At 37.6% G+C, this 23280-nt stretch overlaps 1 protein-coding gene across 8 annotated transcripts in view; it reads left to right on the top strand.

Moving 5' to 3' along the window:
* The window catches only part of CSRNP3 (cysteine and serine rich nuclear protein 3), a 114598-nt gene extending 96289 nt beyond the window's left edge, over positions 1–18309 (top strand). For all 8 annotated transcript variants that reach the window (XM_087732528.1, XM_087732527.1, XM_087732526.1 and 5 more), the window contains 3 exons: positions 6298–6594; positions 8149–9597; positions 17793–18309. In XM_087732528.1, coding sequence (XP_087588654.1) covers positions 6298–6594; positions 8149–9192 — 1341 coding nt within the window. In that variant the 3' untranslated portion in view covers positions 9193–9597; positions 17793–18309. The remainder of the gene's footprint in view (positions 1–6297; positions 6595–8148; positions 9598–17792) is intronic.
* The last annotated feature ends 4971 nt before the right edge of the window (positions 18310–23280 follow it).

The following is a 23280-nucleotide window of genomic DNA, read 5'->3' as shown; positions in this document are numbered from 1 at the left end:
GCCTCTAAAACGGATGGCAAAACTTCTGGTTTTGTTGCAGTTTTGTAGTGGATGAAACACTGCCTGAATAATGGCTTGTGTGACACGTACTTTGGGCTCTTTTTCAGATGAATCCTGTAATTAAAAGTGAACAATATTTAGAACTGTAACTGAACTGTGCTCCATAGCCCCTTCTTTCGTGATATTGTGTCTCTGTTTCAGATACTACTACAGTTGTCCAGAGCAAACTGGCACCCTCCGAGTTTAAGAAATGCCTTTCAGCATTTTTCCCATAGAATGTACTATGTTCATGAGTTCTGTGTCTGACCTCCTGAAGAAGTGTGTATGACCCTCATTATTGTAATTACTTTTTTCAATCTCCTAATTGTTTTTTATTTGAATAGCTAAATAGATTCTTAAATAGTTCATAAAATTTTAACTGTCATAATGAAAGCAAACATAAAACCACTCAGGACGAAGGCAAATTAAAGACCAGTATTTGGACAGGTTTGAAACCAAAGGCTAGAGTGTTAGTGACTGACCACTAGTTAGAGATTACACCTCTAAACATCTCGCATCACAGGCTCTTCAGAGCATCAAGTGTGAGTTGAGCTGTGTCAGTGTAGCCAATGACTCTGTGTAGATCCCTTGGCTGACTGCCAGGAATCGGCTCAAAGAGAGGAATCCCCGGGGGTATATTTCACTTTTCCTTTTCTTTTTGTAGGTAGAAAGTAAATCAAGAAAAAAATCACAGATCCTGTTTACCTCTAAAGATTGGATGGGACCTTTTAGCCTGCATTGGTGTGGAACAGAGCTTGGCTCTGTGCTTTCGTAATTCTCTTCTTGGCTTCTGGGATGGATCTCCTTTCTTCATTAACTTACTTTACTCCAGCCCACTCTTTTTTGGGGATGTAGACTCTACTTTCTGCTCCTCTTCCAAATATGACGTGTTCTTTCATCTCCCTGGTCACTTGGTTGAGTGGATGATAATCTTTACTGTGACTGTTAAGTTCCTGCAAAATCTCTTTATAAGTATTCAGTGAATAATGACAGCCTGATTTGCATTCCTCCCTCTGTCCTAATTTTAATTGTTTCCTTTTACCAAGTAGAAAAGTCCTTTCCCCTGCCCTTAATTCAACAGTGGTGGGATTCTTTCTTCATTGCTCCTCAGCAGTTGATGTGGGAGTAGTTTACTAGCATGTTCTGAGACGGGTAAGCTGACTCCAAAGTTTCAATTCAAATATTAAGAAATTGTGGTTAGGTCTTCAGAATCCTGAGAATGGCGTAAAAATGGTAATGCCTCACTAGGGTTAAATCTTTTGCTAGAGTGAAGTATTTCTCTTCACTCTAGAGCATATATAAAAACATAGGGAACAGAAAACTTCCTTCCTGAACTAGTCCATCAAACTAAGCTAGGTTGCATCCCTGATTATACACTTGGGGTAGAAAAATAAACAAACGAAACCACTTTCCCTCCCAAAAGCAAACGCAGGACTCGCCAAATGATAGTGAAGAGTCGCTGTACAGCACTGAGCATGTTTTATTTGCTTAAGACAGCTGGGCCTTGCTGATTTCCCATTATAGGGATGGGAGAGCTGCTTGGTCATTCCCATGGTTTCTGAATGAACACAAAAACGAAACTCTGTAGAGTTCTGAGGTGACAATGTCAGCGATTGTGATCTTTAATGAAAATGTACTAATTAGGATTTTCATCTAAATTACTGTACATCTGCATGGAAAAATGAAGAAAATGGGAAAATGAAGTAGGGCAAAGTTTGCTCAAAAGGTTTTTTTCTGTTTGAAAACCATTATGAAAACAGAAAGTAACATTTTCAGTGTGGTTTTTAATTTCAGTTTCCCTGTTTTTTTAGTTTTTTGCATTGGATTAAAATATGCAAGTCCGTAGGTAGAAAGCATTCTGGCTTGTAGAATTTGTTAAAAAAACAGAAATACGGGAATATATTGGAATTGAGTATCCATAATATTAGGTACTGTTTATTATTTTACTTGCTAAGAGTGAAGAGCCAAATAGGAAACTTCTCTTAATTAAAAGCAGGTAAAGACTTCAAAATCATCTTCAAGTCACTTTAGCCATTTAGCACCAGCACTTTGGTGTAAACACTGCTGACAGTGGCATAAACACTCGCTAGCAGCGGAGCGTGAAAATTCTAATGGCAATTTGGACATAAAAGCCACCTTGTCAAGATGAAAGGCACGAGGTAGGCTTCACTTTGATACATTGTCCTTTGAGAAAACATTATGAGTAAGCACAATAAATTAGCTGGAAGAGTCCTTCTTGCTTACTCATAACGTCTCCTCAAATTAAGATCTATTCAATTGATTAGCATGACCCTAGTGATGTTAAGGCTCTGGGGTCTATGGACACAGTTGGTTTCCTTTGTGGGAAATTGTAAGGAATAATTTCCAGCTAGGGCAGGCAAAGGCGTCTAACCTAAATTTTTAACGTTTTATGGAGTTGAAGTGAATTTTACCCAAAGGCTTCACATATTCGTTGGCCCTTGCCTTATTCCATTGTTATGACATTAACCTTTAGCTTTATGAGAGAAATTCTACCCATCTACATATCGAGTTTAATTCAGATGAGCAATATTATGACAATCAAGAGAACTTAACGTTCCCCTGAAGTTCTGTATTGGCAAATGTGTTTGATGGTTCTTGATAATCTTCCTCCCTCTGTAGTTACCCAATTACTTGTTTGAGAAATGTCCAGATCTTTCATTTTATTAATTCATTTGTTCTTTGTGTGACAAACTGGAGAAAAAAACTCAGAGGAGACAAGAAGGAAGTCATCCAGCAAAGGAGTCAGGAGCTAGGGTGCTTTGAAATGGCAGACTGCTGTCTAATCCCACTTGATGCCCAGGCGTTTGAATTTGCAGCCTGCTGGATGCGTACAGTATTCCCCGCCCGACTGGAGGCCGTTCCTTAATGCTCTACTGCTGTGTAGCAAAGCAGTTAAGATTTGCAGGAGGAGGAGGAGAAATACGTGACAGACTCGCTATGGTTCTGTAGGTGCCTTTGTGAGCTGAGCAGTTACAGCATTCACCTCATGGGTAAGAGCCCTGAAACTTAATTTTTATTAAATAGTAATTCAATAAATTACTAACATGATTACAGAAGCAAGGATTAGAATTCTTCCCCTTCCCCAGTTTCAAACTTAAATTAAATAACAATTAAAGGCAATTAAATAACAGTGATCTGCTTAAGGAGTGGTTTGAGCCTTGTGTATTTAAAACTAGAGAAATCACAGTTCTTCGGTAGGTCATTCTCCTATTATATAAAGAAAAGAAAGCAAAGAAACATAAATGCACTGTACTTAGTTGTACCTAGCTAACAAAAAAAATGAAAAATATAAAAAAAAAAAAAAATCAAGAATGCCATTCTGGATTTGAACATTCAGGCTGCATTGCATGTACAGTGGAGTATTCCCTCCCACTAGCGTCAGACAGCTAATTCAAGATGCATTTGATTACTCTGTGGATTTACTGTCTCTCACCGTAGAGTATACAGAAAAAGGATGACTTCTAATGTTGTCTTTCCTACCTTACTGAACTAATACGTTGAAATACCTGGTGTAAATAATATCTCCGTTGCCCCAGGGCCAGGCAGAAGTGATGAAGGAGCTGTTACCCCTTTTCCTAGCCCCTGTAAAGTGAATGCGTAATAGAAAATAGAGTAAGGATGTTTTGAAAATGCCTGCATTTAATATGAAGAAAGAGCTGGAAGTATATGCACATAAAGGGATTTGAATGTTATAGGGATAACAGACATGGTAAATAAACTGAAACATGAGATAGGCACTGAAGGCTGCAGTTACAGAGAAAGATGGAGAATACATTGAAAAGAGAAGGAAACAATAATGCCTCTAAAGTGGAGTTGTGGGAGCGGCAGAACACCTCTGCCTGAACCAAGTGTGGTGCTGAATTGCTAAGAAGAGATGAGTACTGATCTGCGGGGAATTTTCCTTTGCGCAGGGTACTGCGTACACACACACTGTGTGTAAGGACTACCAGTCATCACTCTGCGGCTCTTCTCCTTCAAAGGGAAGAGTGTTGCTTTTAACCTGACTTTACAAGGCAGGAATAATCGGGGTTTTCTTCTGTGCTTGTCTTACACAGGTGTTACAAACACAAAACTGCAATTACAGAAAAGAGTAAGCAGTCAGTAGGAGTTCACCGTTGAGTAATTCAGTAATGCCATAAATGACAGTTACAATCTGAAAGATGGTGGAAAGGACAAACTGTTAATATAAATGGGAAAAGGAAACGGTTGGGACTATAATAAAAGCAGAAATAGTTGGAATGGATAAGATGCAGGACTGCTTTCTTACACGTAAGAAACGTAGCTAGATGGAGATGACAGGATTGAGTAGCAGAAAAAAGAGGAGTTACCTTTATGGTGATAATTGTTACATGTCTAAACATTGAAATGCACAAGGAACAGGCAATGGTAGTTATGACTTCAGTATTTTATCTGTATGTAAAACTGGTGCCCAAAAACTTATTTGGGATAACAGGCCAAGCTGAAATTTTCTGTGAGTAAATAAGGCAAAACAGAGAAAGAATTTGAAAGGCTATTTTTCTGTAGGTAAGAAACATTCCAGTTATGTTGACTGGGGGCCGTTTTTCTGAGGTCACAGTGATGCCCATGGTGAGACTGTTAACGCAAATGAGACTTGAGCCTTCACCGGTGTATAATTATCACATAGTTGCACCATGTTTTATTTACAGAAGTATGAGACCAGGTGCTTGGCTAGTGTAAATCAGCGGCCTCATCAATTGAGAACATTACATAGAGCAGGCTGAACATGGGGAATCTTTTGTTTGTTTGTTTGTTTTTTCATTTTAAGCAAAATTATTTCGTAGAACAATAATACAAGAAAAAGGATTTATTATTTGACAAAATAAATCATATAACTGCACTTGCCTCACATTTGCTATGTAGTACAATACTCAATCTGAGTAACTTGAGATTGAGAAAATACATTTTTTGGAGTGAGTGTGTCATCATCTCGCTGAATTTTTTTTTTAAATTTGCTATTCTTTTGATTCTCAAGCAATTTTCTCTGTAGAAGAACTTTTATAAACCCTGTAGCTGTGTTATCTGGCAGATATAACCAGTGAGCTCTACCATGGGTGGGAAAATTTAACCTTACTTCAGTGCGGTACATTTATTTTTCTTTTCTCCTTGCATATATACACCCCTTTCTATATGAGATGAGTTACAGGAGTGTGGTACAGAAGTGTGCTATCTTATGAAAGTGGCACTGGATGTTTGTGCTTGATGGCCATTTAATTTTGAAACAATTTCTGAAAGGTTTGAGAGCTGGGCTGTGCTTAGGTAATAACACAGTGCCAGGATACTTCTGTCTATAGAGGCTCAAAAATTCATATCCCTAGGAAAGGAGCTCTAAAACCTTTCTCAAGATCTTCCACAAGAGGTTACAACTTATTTCCTTTTTTTCTAAGTTTATTCATTCATTAACTACCTAAGAAGAATCTGGACTGGTTAGTGAAATACTAAAATGTGTGACAGCACAAAGCTAACCGGGTTATTTTTGGGACCACAGAGGACTAGAAGGAACTTCAGAAGAGCTATATGCATCAGCACCATGAAATACATTGCAAATAAACGTGCAAGTAATGTAGGTAGGAAGGGGCAAAAATTAAGTGACTTCCAGGCTTAAAATCGTCAACTCAAGAAGCAAATACAGGCATCTGCCCAAACGATTAAGTGGAAATACTGCTTTGTGACCTCAGCTGTACAAATATCAAACAACTCGTCAGGCTAAAGAGGAACAGGATGGCGAATAGTACATAAAATACACCATTTTACCAATCTGCGAGGCATTGTAATCTGAAACAGTGTTGGTGGTATAATGACTATCTCAATAGGGATACTGAAGAATTTCAGAGAGCCCAGAGACAGGAACTAGAATCAATTAAGGGCTCAGAAATTATCTTATGAAACAATATAGAAAAGACTAGAATTTTAGAAAGGCATGAGGTCTGGCAAACAATGACAAATGATAAGGGACATAAAGAACAGATAAAAAATTAGAAATTTAGAAAAAAATTAGTTTTATGGCGAACGTGAAACTAAAAAAGTGCATTTAATTCACACGCTAAATGTGAAAGAACTGCCATCTGTAATCATATTCTGGAACGTATGGCAGTCATGCAGCATTTTTACATACAGCTTTCCACATTCATAACGCGTTACACATATTTACATCTATGGCACATATACATATATGTGTGAGTATAATTTAAGGACTTTGCTAATTGTTCTATGGAACAGATGACAAAGAATGGTACAGTGGAATCTGAAGAAGCGAATACGCTGACGCTGGATGACATTTCTGATGACGATATTGATCTAGACAACACTGAAGTAGATGAGTACTTCTTCCTACAACCTCTGCCGACAAAAAAGCGAAGGGCATTGCTGCGAGCTTCTGGAGTGAAGAAGATTGATGTGGAAGAAAAACACGAGCTGCGGGCCATCCGCCTGTCCAGAGAGGATTGTGGCTGTGACTGCCGTGTGTTCTGTGATCCAGAAACTTGCACTTGCAGTCTTGCAGGCATAAAATGTCAGGTAAATGTCTATGTTATTGTCGTTATTTAACTATCAAGGGAAGGGGGAAGGGAGGGTGTGCGCACACATGCATGTACGTTTTGTTGTTGAAGTTATAACTACTGGAAATTAATTAAGTTAATTATTAAATGGTAACACTTGTGGATCTCAAACCATTTTTTTAAGGCCCAGATTTAACAGTATATAGTGTGCAATACAAACAATCTTCTTCAACATCTTTATTTTATGATTGGCTTAGGCACATACATTGTTTAGTTGGGGTTTTTTTTTTTTGGTTCTTATACAAATATTCTGCTCTTCATATTCCTCTTCTGCCTTTATCTAAATGTGCAGATGCAGACAACAGAAGAATCAGTAGCCTGCAGATTTCAGAAGGGATATTACCTTTTATTTTAGAGACAATTCACTTTTTGTCCAAATGTGAATTACAGTTCAAACTTAGTGAGAAACAGTAAATGAAACTCTGTGGTACCGTCCTTTATTTAACATGCATGATGCTTAAAATGCATGCATGATACATTTGCATGTAGGCAAATACATGTATAAAAAAATACATCTGCTAAAACAGCAGGTAGTCTTTCCTCTGCAGACTGAAAAGGTATTTTCTATTGTACATTTACATAGTGTCCTATGGACAGCTGTAAACGTCCCAAAATGTTCCCTAAAATATGTTTCCACTAACTCTCCTGAGTCGCTGTTATACAGCTGAGTTGATTTCTTCCTGAATGCATTTTTCATCATTTCTTAAATCCAAGCTAAACTTTCTCTGCTATTATAAATAATATATTCCCTTTGCTGTTCCTGTTTTCATCTTCACGTGTGGGGAAGATGAACAAGATGATTGTGTTACATGGTTCTCCTCTGCATCATATTCGATGTTTAGGTATTATAGTGTAGATGAAAATCATAGACCTTAAGCTATCTAATAATTGAACTATCCGACTTGTGGACTCAGTCACATTTTTAGAAATTTAAGATGGCTATTATTAGACATATATGAGTTCTGCCCACAGTCTGTTGAGTTTACAATATTGCATTGGCAGTTGACCGGAATATCTTTTAAAATGTACTTGAGTTTTTATTCCTACTTTCTGTGGTCAGGTGTCCGCATTGGCCACTTTATAAAGGTTTTTGCATATAATTCATTCTCTTTCAGTAGGTTTCTAGTTTCCATGATTTTTATCAAACATTAAGACTCTTCCTGGTAATGCATTTGCCTGGATTTGAACACAACATGCCGTAAAGCTGTAGCAGATCCAGAAATAGAAAAACTACCTATTTTTTGTTCCACTGTGGCATGCTTTCACCTATGGAACAGAAACTTATTTTTCCTACTCTGCAATATTGTTGCGTGTATGGGTCCCTTACTGTTCCTATCAGTAGCGCTAAATTCCAGGGCTAACCCTCTCCACTGTTGTTAGCTTCCACTGTTCTTACAGGTACTTCTCAAGATGAATCCCACTTTGCTATTGTATTGCTCTAGGCTGCCTAGGTTCTGTCATATCACCAGGCTTATGCTACATATTGTTAATCTGTATTCTTTTTTTTTAAAAGGTGGATCGTATGTCTTTTCCATGCGGTTGCACTAAAGAAGGGTGTAGCAATACAGCAGGTAGAATTGAATTTAATCCTATCCGTGTACGGACTCACTTTTTGCACACAATAATGAAACTTGAATTGGAGAAAAACAGAGAGCAGCAAGTTCCAGCACTAAATGGCTGCCACAGTGAGCTAAGTGCACACACTAGTTCTATGAGTCCAGGACCCCATCCGGTTGAATATTCAATTGCAGAAAATTTTGAGATTGAAACTGAACCTCCGGCTGCGGTTATGCATTCTCAGTCAGCCGAGGACTTGGACTGCCCAGGGGAAGAGGAGGAAGAGGAAGATGGGAGTAGCTTTTGTAGTGGAGTTACAGATTCTAGCACACAGAGTTTAGCCCCTAGTGAATCAGATGATGATGAAGAGGAAGAGGAAGATGAGGAGGAAGATGAGGAGGAAGAAAAAGCAGATGATTTTGTAGAAAGCATGGGCTCCCATGCTGATATGGTGCCTCTTCCTTCTGTCCTTTGCTACTCTGATGGAACCGCTGTGCATGAAAACCACTCTAAAAATGCCTCATACTATACTAACTCTTCAAATCTGTATTACCAAATAGAGAACCATGTTGCTGGCACTGCTAACCAGATCGGTGAGACTTACTCAGAAAGGGATGCTGTCAAGAACGGCAGTCTTTCTCTGGTGCCTTACAACATGACTTCAGAACAGTTTGTTGACTACGCACGGCAATCAGAGGAAACTTTTAGCAGCCCTCATTACCCTTCTGCAAACCCCTCAGTGATTGTTTGCTGCTCATCTTCTGAAGGTGATAGCAGTGCTCCATGTAACAGTTTATACACTGAGCATAGGCCAAGTCACCCTCAAGTGGAATTTCACTCATACTTGAAAGGTCCTTCTCAAGATGGCTTTGTTTCAGCTTTGAATGGCGACAGTCGCGTACAAGAGCACCCTGCTGAGAATTCACTAAACCTCCCAGAAAAGAGCAGACTGCACGAAGAGTGCATCAAATCACCAGTGGTAGAAACGGTACCTGTTTAATAGGAAAGTTATTCTAGGACTGACTTCCTGTATTAAAATGCACTCACATTGGATTTCCTAGAATCTTACTTTTTTAAGAGGTGGTCGACACTTGGACTATAGTCAATGTTCCAGACACATTTTGTTTTCTCAAGCTACACTGGCAGCGGTATTGCACAAAAACAGTTCATGTAAAGATTTAAATAAAAATAATCAAACTCTCTTTTGATAAAAATAAAACGCGTAAGTAAAATACACACCCAACATATTTCAAAGTAGCCTACCTATCCACGTATGTGAAACCTGCCAAGCTATCTGAATCAAAGCTTCGTGTTTTTGATTGTCGGGCCTGTGCAAGATTGTTAAAAATGATACTTTGAAATAATCATGTTTAGAGTCCTAATTTTCAACATATCTGAGAAGATGGTAAGTTTAATGTAAAAGTAACTACTGTACAAAAAAGTTTTAATTGTTCTGTACTGTATGTATTTTATTTATGGTAGTTTAGTGCTCATGTTTTGGTAAACATGAACAGCATGTTCATTTGAGCAGAAGATCCATAGCTAGTTACAAAGAGCATGTCCACTTTTCATCTGGAGTACCACGTATTCTTCCTTTTTTTTTTATTTTTAATTTTTTTTTTTAAATACCATTTCTGGTAAATTATCTTGAAACGCATTTTTAGAGTGTACTATTTTCTCTTTTACTGTTCTTGACAAACAGAAGAGTCAGAAAGGGGGCATTTACATCTTCTAGAAAGGTGAAGGTAGACAATCCTCTGTTAAAATGAAAGCCAGTGGCATTCCAGAACTAGTACCCCCTCCCCAAAGAAAAATGATCTTGTATATAATGGCAAAGCAGTAGCTTAAGCTTGCACAGCACCTTTTAGCCCAACAAACATTCAGATACTTATGCACTTTAGTGCCATTTTGCAGTACTGTATTAACTGCGGGAACTGTGAACTATTTTGGACAAATGCCATAGCTCCAGACTCTGAGGTGTATGTAAGATCTTAAAACTCATTGTAACAAAACCCGTACATTTTTCCCAAGCCAGTTTATGAATATGTCAGTAGGTAATTTACAAAAGCAGAGTCTTGCTGATCAAAGTTTAAATGAAGCATGGGAAAAAATGTGGAAGTATCTAGGTTTCCTAAATATTCAGCAGTTTTTATGAAATATGAGACTGGCGTTTGTGGACTTCTAATCATATCTCAGATTTACAGAGTCATTTGGTCTAATTAGGAACCAGTAGACTCAGTGAGGAAGCATAGCTTCAGAAATTTTATGTCTGCTAAAGTTTGCAAGCAAAATAGCACATGCATCTCATGGATATCTGTTACCCTGGACTCCGTTTGTTTTTAAATGAAATGGGAATTAAAATACCTGCTGTATCTCAACCTTTAATTTATTAACCAACCTTGCTTTCTTCTCGAAAAGGAGGTATAGGAACCTGCTTTTCTCTACACTGATAATTCTACACTGCCTTATTTTGATTTCAAAATCTATTTTAACATTTTTGTTCTTCTAATCCTGAAATTTTATTTATTATACATCAAGTGGGTTGAAGCGTAGACCTGTCTTGTTTGTCAAAATAGGGATCAGCATCTTAGTTTTTATCTGTGTCAAATCTAGATGGTTAACAGTATGCATGTAAACACAGTGTAAATTTTAGCTCTGTAACAGTGACTCTTCTGGTTAGAAGCTCTTTCCAACATCATGTACAGTACTCCAGTAGAAAAACTGCCAGATTTAAAATATGCTTTTTAAAAAAATAAGCTGACTTAATTGTTTTTATATGAAATCTGGGCAAAGTGATTTCTCATTTTTATGCTAAATTAGCAAAATATTTTTACTCCATGTAGTAGCTGGAAAGGTTTTTTATTTACTTGTTTCCACAAGAAGTCCTACATGTTTTATATGAATTGCGTTGAAAAGTCTTAGTTCTCTAGGGACTGGATTCCACACTTGCATCGTATTCCATCTCCTGGGAGAGGGCAGTCATGTTGGTTATCTGGCTCAGTGGCTCCTTAGCCTCTGTTCCCCTTAGTCACAGAACACTCTAGTCTCTTTCTCTAAAGGCTGAGTAGCCAGGTAAGCGCATGTATTCTTCAGTTCTATATAGCAAATACCCATCTTTATTTTTAAAGATAAACATGTTAATTCATAAAAAAGTTCTGCATCTAAGGATACTATTATTCTGTTCAAGGTATTCTGTGGGCAAATGTAACAAGTCTCTGTGAATATAGGCATCTTGCGTTAACGGCAGGCTTAAATTTGACACCCTTGCTCAACACCAGCACCAAAAGCACAAATCCTTTCTACTTGAGCTGGGACAGCAGCTGTGAATCAGTAGCAGCTTTTTAACCTCAGAGTGTGTTGGCTACTGGAGAATCATGCACACTTCACCAGGGTATTTCTCTCAGGGGAAAGTTAAAAGAAATAGTTTGTTTCATTGTTCACCCCCTTACTGAGCAATAAGCAATTATTTTCTTAGCCCCTGTGCTTTCACATGAAAAATATAATTAATAACATTAGCAAGCACAGTAAGTGATTAACTTTATAAAATACATCTCAGCTAGCTTTAAAATACTGAGATAATGGATATTTAATATTTCCATTGGCACAGGCTTCAGACCCCAGGCCTCCTTAATGTTAGCATCTGTATAAACTTCTGAGTACTTAGATGTATACATTCCAAGCCACTGGGGCATCGGGGGTGAATACAGCCAAGTTCTCTACAGCTTGCAGCATAGGATAACAACCAGTAGCTTGTACTAGGTAGAGTAGAGAAGGCAGTGACTAGATAAAGAACTTGGCGCAACAGTATTTTCCCTTGCTTAAAGCAGCTAATTCCTGGAAGTCAAAAAGTAAAATGCGCAAAATAAAGATTTGCGTTGAAAAAAATATTCTTAACTCCCTGGTGATAACATAGTCAGTCATACCTTTCTTTTGATCCGATCTGATATTTTGTGATCAAGATTTGATCTCAGGATACAAAGTAAACAAATCTTGTTTAGTTCTTGCAACAAGTTACAAAGTCAAGTCTGTTTATAATTCACGGACATTTCCTGGTAGCGATACTGATATCATCCACAGGCCTTCTAACAGAGAGAAACTCATACTGAGGGAAAAAACCCAGAAACCTCTTTTTTCAATATAGGCTAAACCTGTTCCCCAAACAATTGCATGCCAGCAAATAACAAAGCGAAAGCCCTTTCTAGCTTGTATAAGTTGACTACAGTGGGAAAAAAAATAGTCACAGCTCTGACCAAAACAGGTAGGCTAATTTAACTGTGAAATCTGCAGTAGGCTGTAGAAATCAGGAGAGAGTCAAGGTTCCCACCCCTTGACTTTCATGTTTTGTTTAGAAGAAAAAAGTACTCATATAAGGAAAAATAAACTTAAATCATGGGGCGGAAAATGTTTTAATGTTATTTTTCAGGCTAGTATATAATAATATATGATATGCCCCATTTCCCAGTTGGTTAATATTCCTGTTGATAACGAGTCCTTTAATTTTGGGTAAGCTTATTTCTGTGTGATAAAAGTGTTCTGTTACTAAATGATAAAGAGCAGTATTTGCTTCTGTATCGACACAGTCTATTATTTGTGGAAATGTTTACTTTACTGATAGTTGTATCAGCTTTATTTCCCAAGGTATCTGGCTACTGATAATCACTCCTAAGAAGCCAGGTAATCAATTGGTAGATAGTTTACAATTACACTACATAGTTCAGAAAAATGAGTCATAACAAAAACATTTCCCTCTGTTAAAATAAAACAGAATTTTCACACAGAAGATCACTGGAACAGCACCTAAGACTGGATGCCTTTTTTCCTGTAACGTGAACTTTGCCTCTCTTGGAAAAAATGCATTGTTAAAGTTTATATATAAGCTTTAACTGACTTAGACATAAAATTAGAACTTTTCTGGCAAAATTGCAGCAATTGCAATTGTTTCCTAAGAGCTATAACTCATGTCCACTGGAATGTCCTTTAAAAAATTAAAAGCACAGTACTGACCACAGTAAAAGTTTCTGATATTTCTTTCCTTTCTAAAAAAAAAAAAAAATTCTTTGATGAGCTGTATGCCATTTAGATCAGAAAGTTCTAGATTTGTAAAGTTTTACTATTTTTCATTTACATAAGTTCCTTCTAGTGAATCATAGTTTGAGTTGACATACATTTATTTTGAGGCCACGGATTATGCTGTTATAGTAATCATCACTTGCTATGAATATGGTTCAGCCTGCTCACTGCTCTGTTAACTGATGCTAATACCATCTAGTATTCATGGTGGTGTTACTCACTGGATTGCTAATTGATCCGGATCCAGTTTCTAATCTTGTCTGGGTGTTGTATTTCAGTAAACGTGCTAACAAACTGACCATGTAGCATTCCCTGCCTCACAATCAGGAGGGTATCTGTCTTCACGAAACACAGCTAGTTTGTCAAAGATTGTATACATACATTGGTATGCAAAACAGAACATGGATTATATTTTTTAATATTTCAGATGTTCTTGACTCTCTGATAGAAATGTGATATACTGGATAGAGAGTATTGGGCTCAGACAGAGGAGACCTGGGTTCTCTTGGCTTTGCCTTTGTCCCGCTGTGTCACTTCCATTCTCTATGCTCTGGTTTGTAAGGTACTTGGAGATATTGTGATAAAAAAATAATTCTACAGAACAGGCAAAATACCTTATTGTTCCTCTTGTTTTGGCATCGTAACTAAAATTTTTGTACTGCAAAGTCAGTCACTTGCCCAGTAAAGTCCAATCCAGCTCAGAAGTGAACAGAAATTTTATCACTAACGTGAAACATGGCAAAAGCAAGCTATCCTTTCCATGGACTGGATTAATGAGCAAAAGTTCAACAATAAATTTCGCAGTGAAAATTAGAATAAAAGCTGTGTTGAATACACAACATTTACTTGTTGAGTGCTTAACATTTGAGCAGCAGGATTGTAGTTTGCCTGCAGCACCATACTTGGCAGCAACAGGCAGTCTTTACTCCCCTGCACATTGTCTTCTTTTGCCAGCTGAATTCTCTCAGTTGAAACTCCTTGTCTAGGCTGCTCCTGTAGCGAAGCAGGTGCCCCTACTCAGAGCTAAAGCAAGAGAGACCCATGATATTGTTTTAAAAGGCATTTGCTAAATAAGAAACTCCTGTGTTACAGCTCATGAGTTGTATAAACTCATGTTCATTGTGCCAGTTGTTTAATTTCTTGAAGCAGTCAGGAACAGGGACAGAAAAGGAGGATATGGGAAATCCTTAGTGTTTAGGGGTGTTACACTTCCCCACTGGGGCTAAAGAGTAATTCTATCATCTACTTCAGTATGGTTGCAGAACATTTGATGTAAAATACTTAGAAAAACTAGAATTAACTCAGAGAATATATTCTATAGAATTTATTTCTAAAATACTAAATCTGATTACTATTTTTTTAAAATGGTATAAAGCTACTGTTATTTTCAAAACAGAGTCTAGTTCATTAACATGTTCCTTGGTATGAGAAATCTCAGCATTTTCCTTTTCAATGTTTCCAAATTTTTTAGAAATGTTCCTTAATTTTGCTGTTCTCTGTAATCGCTCCCCATGTGCAAATTATTAATTGTCCATTTTCTCCAAGAAGTATGAAATCCAAAGCACGAACATTGTGAAGTGATGAACAAGTGCGGTTTAGTTGTAAAGATGTCTGAGTGAACACACGCTCGAGTTCTTCATAAGTGCTTCCTGTTCACTGTCGCTTCCCACTCCTAAATCAGAGGCAGCTTTTAATTTTGTTGCTAATAAATGTGCCAGTGTACTGTTTTCACTTAAGGAGGAAAGTTATAACATCCTTGAGAACTTTCTGCTACCCTAATGGCTGATACCAAGATTTTTACTTTTTATAAGAACATCCAATTCATGAAACATCTGTTTTGCATCCTTAGTCTTTTCTTTTTAGTTCCTTCCTCCCTTCGTCTTAGTGTCTGGGAAAGGTCTGTCGTACAGTAAGGTTTTTCATTAAGATCGAGCACGAGGGCAACTCTAGTGTCCTCTGTGCTATCTATCCTTTGTTGTGCTAAAAGAGTTAATTTTATTTTTCAGTTAACATTAGCATGTAGCTGGATTGGAGCTGTGGTGAAAAACAGTCCCCCATTGGCTCTGAATATGAGAGGCATGAGGGAGCGATCCCAGTGGGGGTCTATAGACTCTCCCTTTTCATACACAAAAACAAACAGGATGGAAACCTACCCTACAGGCTGCAGAGATGTGGTAGGGGATCCTCCTTGTCTCCTGAGGCATGCAGATCCAGGGGAAGAGTGTCATTCTTGATACAGCACAGCCCAGTACGAGATGAAAATCCAAGATCAGGGAAAGCAGAAAACCATCACCTAGAGGAACAAAAAGTTTCCTTCAAACTACTGTTATGATTTTTTTTTCCTTTTTTTCTATTATAAGTAATAAATAATAAATTAAACCCACCCTTTTATAAGATAGAAGTGAATTAGATCTTAAAAAGGAAAAATTTAAATGTGTATTGCTCTACTGCTGTATAGTCTTTATGGTTAGGAGGATACCCTCTACACAGAAGGTCCCACTGTCTGGAGAACCGTATTCATGATGCTCTGTATTGCTACTTCTCAATTGAGAAGGCTATAGTCCTTCATCCAAGACTGGGGGGGCGGGGAACGACGGGGGACGGACAAGAAAAAAAAAAGTCAGAAGGCAAACTTCATTTATTTGTTCAATTATCTTAATTTGCATCTTAGCAATGACACTTTAGTTTTACGTAGGTATTTTATGAATAAATGTCAAATAGAACCAACCCAAAAGAAGTTTGCCTCGCATGTATGTTCTTCTCTAACTGTGCACTTTCCAACAAGCCGTGAAGACTGGATTAACTTTTCTCAATGGACAGGAAATATGGTGGAAGATACAAATAAACACCACTGTTCTAACACAAGGGTCAAGATAATCCTTTGCCTTGAGGCATGGGTGGATACACTCTGGAGTGAGTGAGGGAAAGGTGGAAAGGGCAATTTAGAGGAAAAGAAGGATGAAGGCAAGAGGTAGATTGATGAGGACAATTTTTTCTTCTGAAAGGCAAAAGAAAACACTATATATGGAAAAAGGAAGGAAAAATTGAAATTAAGATATCCCCAGAGCAAGAATGGAAAAGTATATGCATGTTCAGTACAAGCTTGGCCATGTTAGATCATAATATTAATTGTTATTTAACGTATTTTAAAACAAACATGAACTCAGTGCAAACAGGAAATGTCGTTTTGTCCGTACCAGTTGTATACAGGCAGCCATTAAATAAAAGACTTGACTTATCCAAAACCATGGGGTAAAAACTGCAACACAAAGCAACACCTAGAAGCGTTGCTACCATGTCTTTTCTTTGCCTACATCAACTGCGAAGTCATGTTCAATATCATCTTAGTTAACTGCTCCCAGGCACAGGTTCTAATGTAACCTGTTTCTCAGATAACAAGAGACAATAAAAGCAAAGAAGAAATCCTTTTTATTAGCGTTTTAGCTTGGGGGTTTCAAATGAGAGTTAGTACATTATGGCAACTAATTCTTTTAGGTTTCTCCATTTAAAGATGTTCTTAAGAACGAAATTTTGGGTTGGATGATGGGTGAAGGTCAGCCTTGCTGGGGTACTGAGGGATGACTGTAAAGAACCAGCCATCCATTTGTGAGTCTCCGATATATGGATTAAGCCCAAGTTTTCAGCTTCTTGAAAAGATGGTGTCATTATGTGCGCTGGCAGCTGGTTCTCTTAAAACAAAACCAGAAGCAAGCATGCTGTTTTTTCAACTCATTTCACACAAATACCACCACTTCAGTTCAATGTAATGTAATGCCCATGTAAACAATGCTTACCTACTGGGTTCTTCTTTTAATTGACTGATTGTAGGCACTTCTATGGAAATACGTCTGAAGTGTAGTTTGTGAAACATGTTAAAAAAGTGTTTGATGTAAAATAAGCGCTAGACATTTAACAGTGCAAAAATAGTCAAAAATCTGTAGATTACAAATCCGTTCCTAAGAGCCTCAGCCTGTAATATTGTCTTAGTAAAGTCGATCTTTTAAGTTAAACTGCATTCTGGTGTAATAACCTTTTACAAATAAAATTATTAATACAAATGTACTGATTAATACCTGTTAACATAAAACATGACAATTGGTTATTTTGATTTGTTTCCATCTCCAGCTAATAGATAGCAATTTTGTAAAAAACACAAACAAAACCAACACTTACTACATTTTTTTTTTAATGTTGAAAGTGTTTTCATTGTTTTAACAAATACAAACTACATAACATTTACACTGTCTAGTCCAGCCCTGTCTTTTAGGAGGTTCATCTCTCTCTGTATATAGATTTCCCCATAAGAATATAAAATTGCTTTTGAAGTTTTTGTTGGCAAGTGGTAAATAATACACCACGACATGGATTCAAAAGCACTTAACTTGATGGTCTTTCAGACATGTAATTGATTCAAATGGGACTAGTAAAATTGTGGTGTAATTGCAGCCATTTGTTTAAAATTTGTACATTAATTCTAACTGTACTAATTTTTGAGAAAAATAATTAAGTACTTAAAATTTTCCATTACAGATGATCTTGCATACTAAAATTATGGAGATCTCAACAGTAAAGCAACATATTTAATTGGACTGCTGCTTTTAAACTGTTCGAAGAAGCAAAGGGAAAGTTCATCTTAAAATCTGTACATGGAAATAATTTTAAGCTTCATGAACTACACGTTTCCTTAATTTCCTTTCTTTTTTTTTTAAAAAAGTTGTAACATCAAAGATGCCAAAGGGTAAGATAAGCTACAATAATATTCAACAGAACTTAACTTAGACCTTATGTTGTAATAATTTATTCAAATTAACTGTATTCTTCTGTATTTATATTTTCGGTATTTATTATGAATGATATGGAATTTGATGTATTTATTGTGGCTTATTACTGCAGTGTATATATTACAAAAATGAGCATTTTTAAGTCTTAACATTAGGTTTTTTGTTAATTAGTGGCACTTGTATCGGCTGTATTTTTATTATATATTGTACAATATATATTGTCCATTTGTTTGCAATGAAGTAAAACAGGTTTCTACGTTACATCATGGCTGCCAGCGCATTGTGCATCTTATTTCTACTATGCAGTCACTAGACCTTGCTCTCTCATCTAACAGAGCCAGAATTAGTGCTGCACATCCTCCGCCAGACCTGCAGAGCCTCTGAAGATGCTCTCTGAAATTTCAAGCATTTCTTCCATTCCTCATAGCCTGATAGCCTAAAGAGAAACAGTTTCAGGTTTGGGGTTTTTTTGGTTTGGTTTGGTTTGGGTTTTTTTTATTTAATCAGCATACAAATATTTAAGAAATGAACAGAAATGCTTTGTTAGGTATCTCTTGTTTGCCCTCTAATGATACTACTGCTTACGCTTTTCTTTGGCCAATGGAATAAACTACATAATTCATCTGCACCTGTCAAGGTGAATTTAATAATTTTGGTTATAAGTTAATGAAAGAATCATTCTCAACAGCTGTTGGAAAAAAAAAATTTTGCAACAGCTCTCTCTGGTGGACAATTTGCAGTAATTTTATACAACAAATTATTTCAAAAACTGCTGATCAACATTGCTCCATTATGAAAATTAATAACAATCACAGGTTTCTGCCATTTTTTTATTCTGATATTTATTAAAATGGAGCTGTACATTTGTAAAAGGTAAGTTGTCCTTAAGTGTGCATTAATGACAAATTACATATGGCTAAATTACTTTAAAAAAATGTATAAAGATCAGATGTTGTTCTCTAGGTTATAAAAAAAATTCTCACAGGACTTAAGGTAGCATTTGTTTTTAATTTGTTAGGAGTTACACAGAATAAAATAGATAAACAGCTGCTATCAGACTGCTTTTTGCATTGCTGTGAAGTATGGCTAACTGCTGCTCCAGGGCTTGCTAAGCCATACTGACACAAAAAAATTGTGTAAAACAGCTTTCAACACTAGTGTTCTACTTCAAGACATCAGGATGCCAGTTCAGAAGTAAGAAGTAAGGTTCAGTTTTTAGTTGATCCATTAGTAGTACTCACGTAATTCTATACTCACCCTAGTGTAAATTGGCAATTACTCCTGAGGGTGACGAAACAAAATCCTCAGGTATGGTGAGCTGGCGAAGTCGCACTGCAGTTAAGGGTGTCATAACCAGGTAGAGCCACGAAGGACCAGTGGGGCCTCTTGTTCATGGGCAGGAGTTGCCCAGAGCCACAGGCCCTGAAGTCCTGGAACATTTAGGACCTGCTTTGTCCTGCTGGGAGTAAGGCTGAGCTGTCCTTGCCTGAAATTAAGCCTTCTTCAGCACTTGTGGTTACTTTCCTGGATATATACGAGAGCATGGCGAGATGGAGGTTAACACTGATTTCTAGCTTTTCTGGCAGCCTTCAGTAGTTTACATAGCCATCTGATTGATTGATGTATGAATTTTTACATGCTGTATATGTAATATTATTTCTTTTTTTTTTCCCTCTCCGTGGGGGAAGAGAAGAGCATAATACCATTGCTGAAAGTGCTTTAAATTAAAAAAAAAAAAAAAAAAAAAGCCAGTAACAGAGCCAGAGAACTGCCTGGAACAAACTCTGATTTTCAGCATGCCACTTATGTGAATGTTAACGACATCCAGAAGAGCTGTAGATAATGTGAGGCACTTGAAGATGTTTTAGTTGGTTTTTAGACATGCAATCCAGCATTTAAAAAAAAAAAAAATCTTCAATTTAATTTATTAGCTTAGAGGAGATTTACATGTTTCAGTGTGTACTGTGACCATGATGTCTGCAGGACAAAAAGACATTTGCTGAAGGAACAAAGCTAAATATTTTCAACAGACATTTCAGCAGAAATCTCCCGCTAACAAGAGAGAAAGGAGTTCTTGAAGGAGGGTGACATGATACAAAGTGAGTGTAGCCCAAGGGAAAAAAATTCAACTGATTTTAAGCTGGTTAAGGTATGGTGATCTAGAACTTTGGACTACTTTCACTATAAATGAATTATTTCTCTATTATGTCATTACTAGAGAGTGTTTTGGATTATGCAACAAATATTTCTTGGTTTCTGATATTAAAATGGGATTTAGCTTGCACGAGCTTTTGTTCGTACGGCTTAGTTTTATATGCACACCACAAAATGCGCTATGTAGGCAGAGTACAGAAACCATTTTTTATTTTCACATTTGTGTTTAACTGGTTTGAGTGCTACAAGCTGTGGATAATGGCAAACCAGTCTTTGTGGAAGAGATCTTCCACTTACTTATACTGGAAATCACCATGCAAAAAGCATTTTTAGTTCTGTTTCTTGTAGCATTTCCCTTGGGCTTTTGACTCCAGTCCCAAGCAACTGTTTGAAATGCACACTGGAGCCTCACATTACCTTTTTGGCCACACCTCTGCCTCTTCCTTCCCTTTCACGTCAAAGGCACAGGCTGCCCCTTATCTCGCTTGGCCTTTGTGTGGCTCCATTTTTCCCCAAACCCCATCCCTTCTTGCTCCAAGCTGCTGCCAACAATTAGGGCTTCTTCTGCTTTAGCTCATGGCAGAGCTAAAGCAGAAGCCCAGTTTTTAGGCAGGCCCAGCCAACCCACAGAAACCAATTTTTGTTCCACAGCCAGCAAAAACATTGCAAGTCTACACTTTAACCACAGGCCTTGAGTAAGTCAATAGGTGGCCTTCAGATCTTAATTTCCAGTTTTCTAGACAGGGAGGTAGTAGCCATGATTTGCCCTGAGCTCACTAGCTTACTCTTTCCCTTATTCCTTTTTCCTCTCTTGTTACACATTCCAGTCCCTTTTGAAAATATACACAAGAGCTCTTGGATTAACAGTCAGGCAAGTATTTTCAGTGAATGTTTCCTGGTCCTAGAGTAGCACAGTTCAACATTTTAGGTAAGTAAAAGTGTGCTGTGTCACTGTGAACTGCTGTCCCCTGTTAAATTACAAATCTTATCATCTCATAGAAATCATTTAACTTCAAAGCAAAGGTTGATACTAAAGCAAAGATTTTTGTTTAGATGCAAGGTAGTCTATGTGGACAAATGGTATTTTACTGAACACCTTTAGAAGCAATTATACCAACAACAAGTGACAAAAATGTATACAATTGTCTTCCTTGGCAACAGACCCAGTAGCTGGCAGCCTGTCAACTGACCAGTTATCAGTCACAAGGCATGTGATGATTTCTCTGATAGCATACCCCTTGTCAACCACTTACCTTTTTCCTGACAGCACTGCATGTTTGAAGTATGGAAAATTTAGCCAAATGGAGAAGAAAGCATCTAGACTTCTCAGACCTATATAATCTAGGAGGCACTGAGGCACTCTAAAAGAATCACTAATTCAGTGAACTTTGGTGAAAGTCATCATTAAGAAACCTCAGCAGCACTTTACGATTTTAACCGTGGAGCTCTTCCTTAAAGCGCCCACATGTATTTCCTGTGTGAATGCCATTTCTGACAATATCCTTGCCACCACTGATACCAGATTCCTTGCTACTTCACTTTTCCATCTTTTCCTCAAACTCTCACTGCCCTTCACTTGCACTGCTGTCCCACACTCAATCCTAGAGGAACCTGTCCCCTACTTCTTGCTTTTCCTCCCACATCTCTTTCTCCCTAACATTTCTCATAGTCAGTTTTCCAAGTGCACTCAGTCCTTAACCACCCAGCTTTCTGCCTTTGTCGTTGCTTTCCAATGTTATGTTCCTGTCCTTCAGGCTCCATCAGTTTTTCCTTCCATCAGATGGGCAGAAGGCCCCTTCTTCTCAAGATCTGAATGTGCCAGAAAATTATTCTCTCTTCCTTATACACAAGTTAACTAACACCTGCTAGGTGTAACCTACCTTTCTTCTGCAGTTGTCCTCACCAGCCATTTGCACACAGCACAGACTGTTTATATTCCATCATGCAAGTTACTATGTTTTCACTTTCGTCATTTACCAGTTTGAAATGTCTCCCCATCTCCTACACATTCCCCAGGACTTACTGCTAGTTGCAGTGGTTTCAGGCCTCACTCATACTGACTGAACCTGGATGGAACTTTGACTACATACAGCTGTAGCACTGCTAAGTTTCACAAACCACAAATTCACCTAAGTAGATCATTCTTTCTGCAACTGCATTGCCAAGACATTACCAACCATACTATTGGTTGATACTGGACTATTACACAGTGGGCTGTATGTCTTTCATACAGCATTTCAGACTGCTAGAGACTTCTACCTTTCTGCTTATTTTGAGCCAAAAAAAAAAAGAGCTAAGAGAAGAAGGGAAACAAACTTGGTGATAACAGAAGACTGGGGAGGACAGCCCCCCAAGTTCCCACTTTAGGACCTGAGTTTTCTTCCACTTAACTTCTGTCCTCCCCCTAAGCCTCTTTCCTGGACAAATTCTGTTCTCTTTGCTGTTATCCTTTCCATCACCCTATCCTTCATACTACTGCAGGCACTCCCTTCTTATACCAGACATTACCATATGTATTTCTCCTTCATGAACCCATGCATCAGATATTCCTTCCTGGAAGTTCAACACCTACTAACTTTAGCCACAATATTTAAGACATTACTGGCAAGACAGGACTTACCTTTGGCTGTCTTTAGAGTCTAGTAGTATTAAGTACAAAATGATAATTTAGTACATAAAGTATTCCATTGTGTAGGCTTGAAAAAAAAATACAATAATCACGATTGATTAAGCAGCTGTGAAAATGTTTAGCCTTATCTCGACACAATAGCTAGAGTTGGTCAAGAATGACAAGAAAGAATAATGATTTGTTAAAACCAAAGCATTTTTACAGAAATTGTACTGGCTTCAGAGAACATTCAGTAAAACATCAGTAGAAAGAACCAGTGTTTCTTGCTAATTCACCGTATATGTTTATTAGAGAGCCAAGATTTTTAAGATCTGCCGAGCAATCCCATTAACTATGCTAACTAGGGAATAGAGGTCCTGGTTGCTTTCACCACTTCAGTGGGTGGTCTTAAAGGATCCAGACCCCCTACAAATGCAAAAATCAGGTCAAGGAATCCTGGGGAACCAGAAACAGA

Source organism: Nipponia nippon, unplaced genomic scaffold (assembly GCF_047370975.1).
Source record: "Nipponia nippon isolate SJK-2023a ecotype South Korea unplaced genomic scaffold, ASM4737097v1 scaffold_5, whole genome shotgun sequence".
NCBI classification, from domain to species: Eukaryota; Metazoa; Chordata; class Aves; order Pelecaniformes; family Threskiornithidae; genus Nipponia; species Nipponia nippon.
This window is presented reverse-complemented; position numbering and strand designations above follow the sequence as displayed.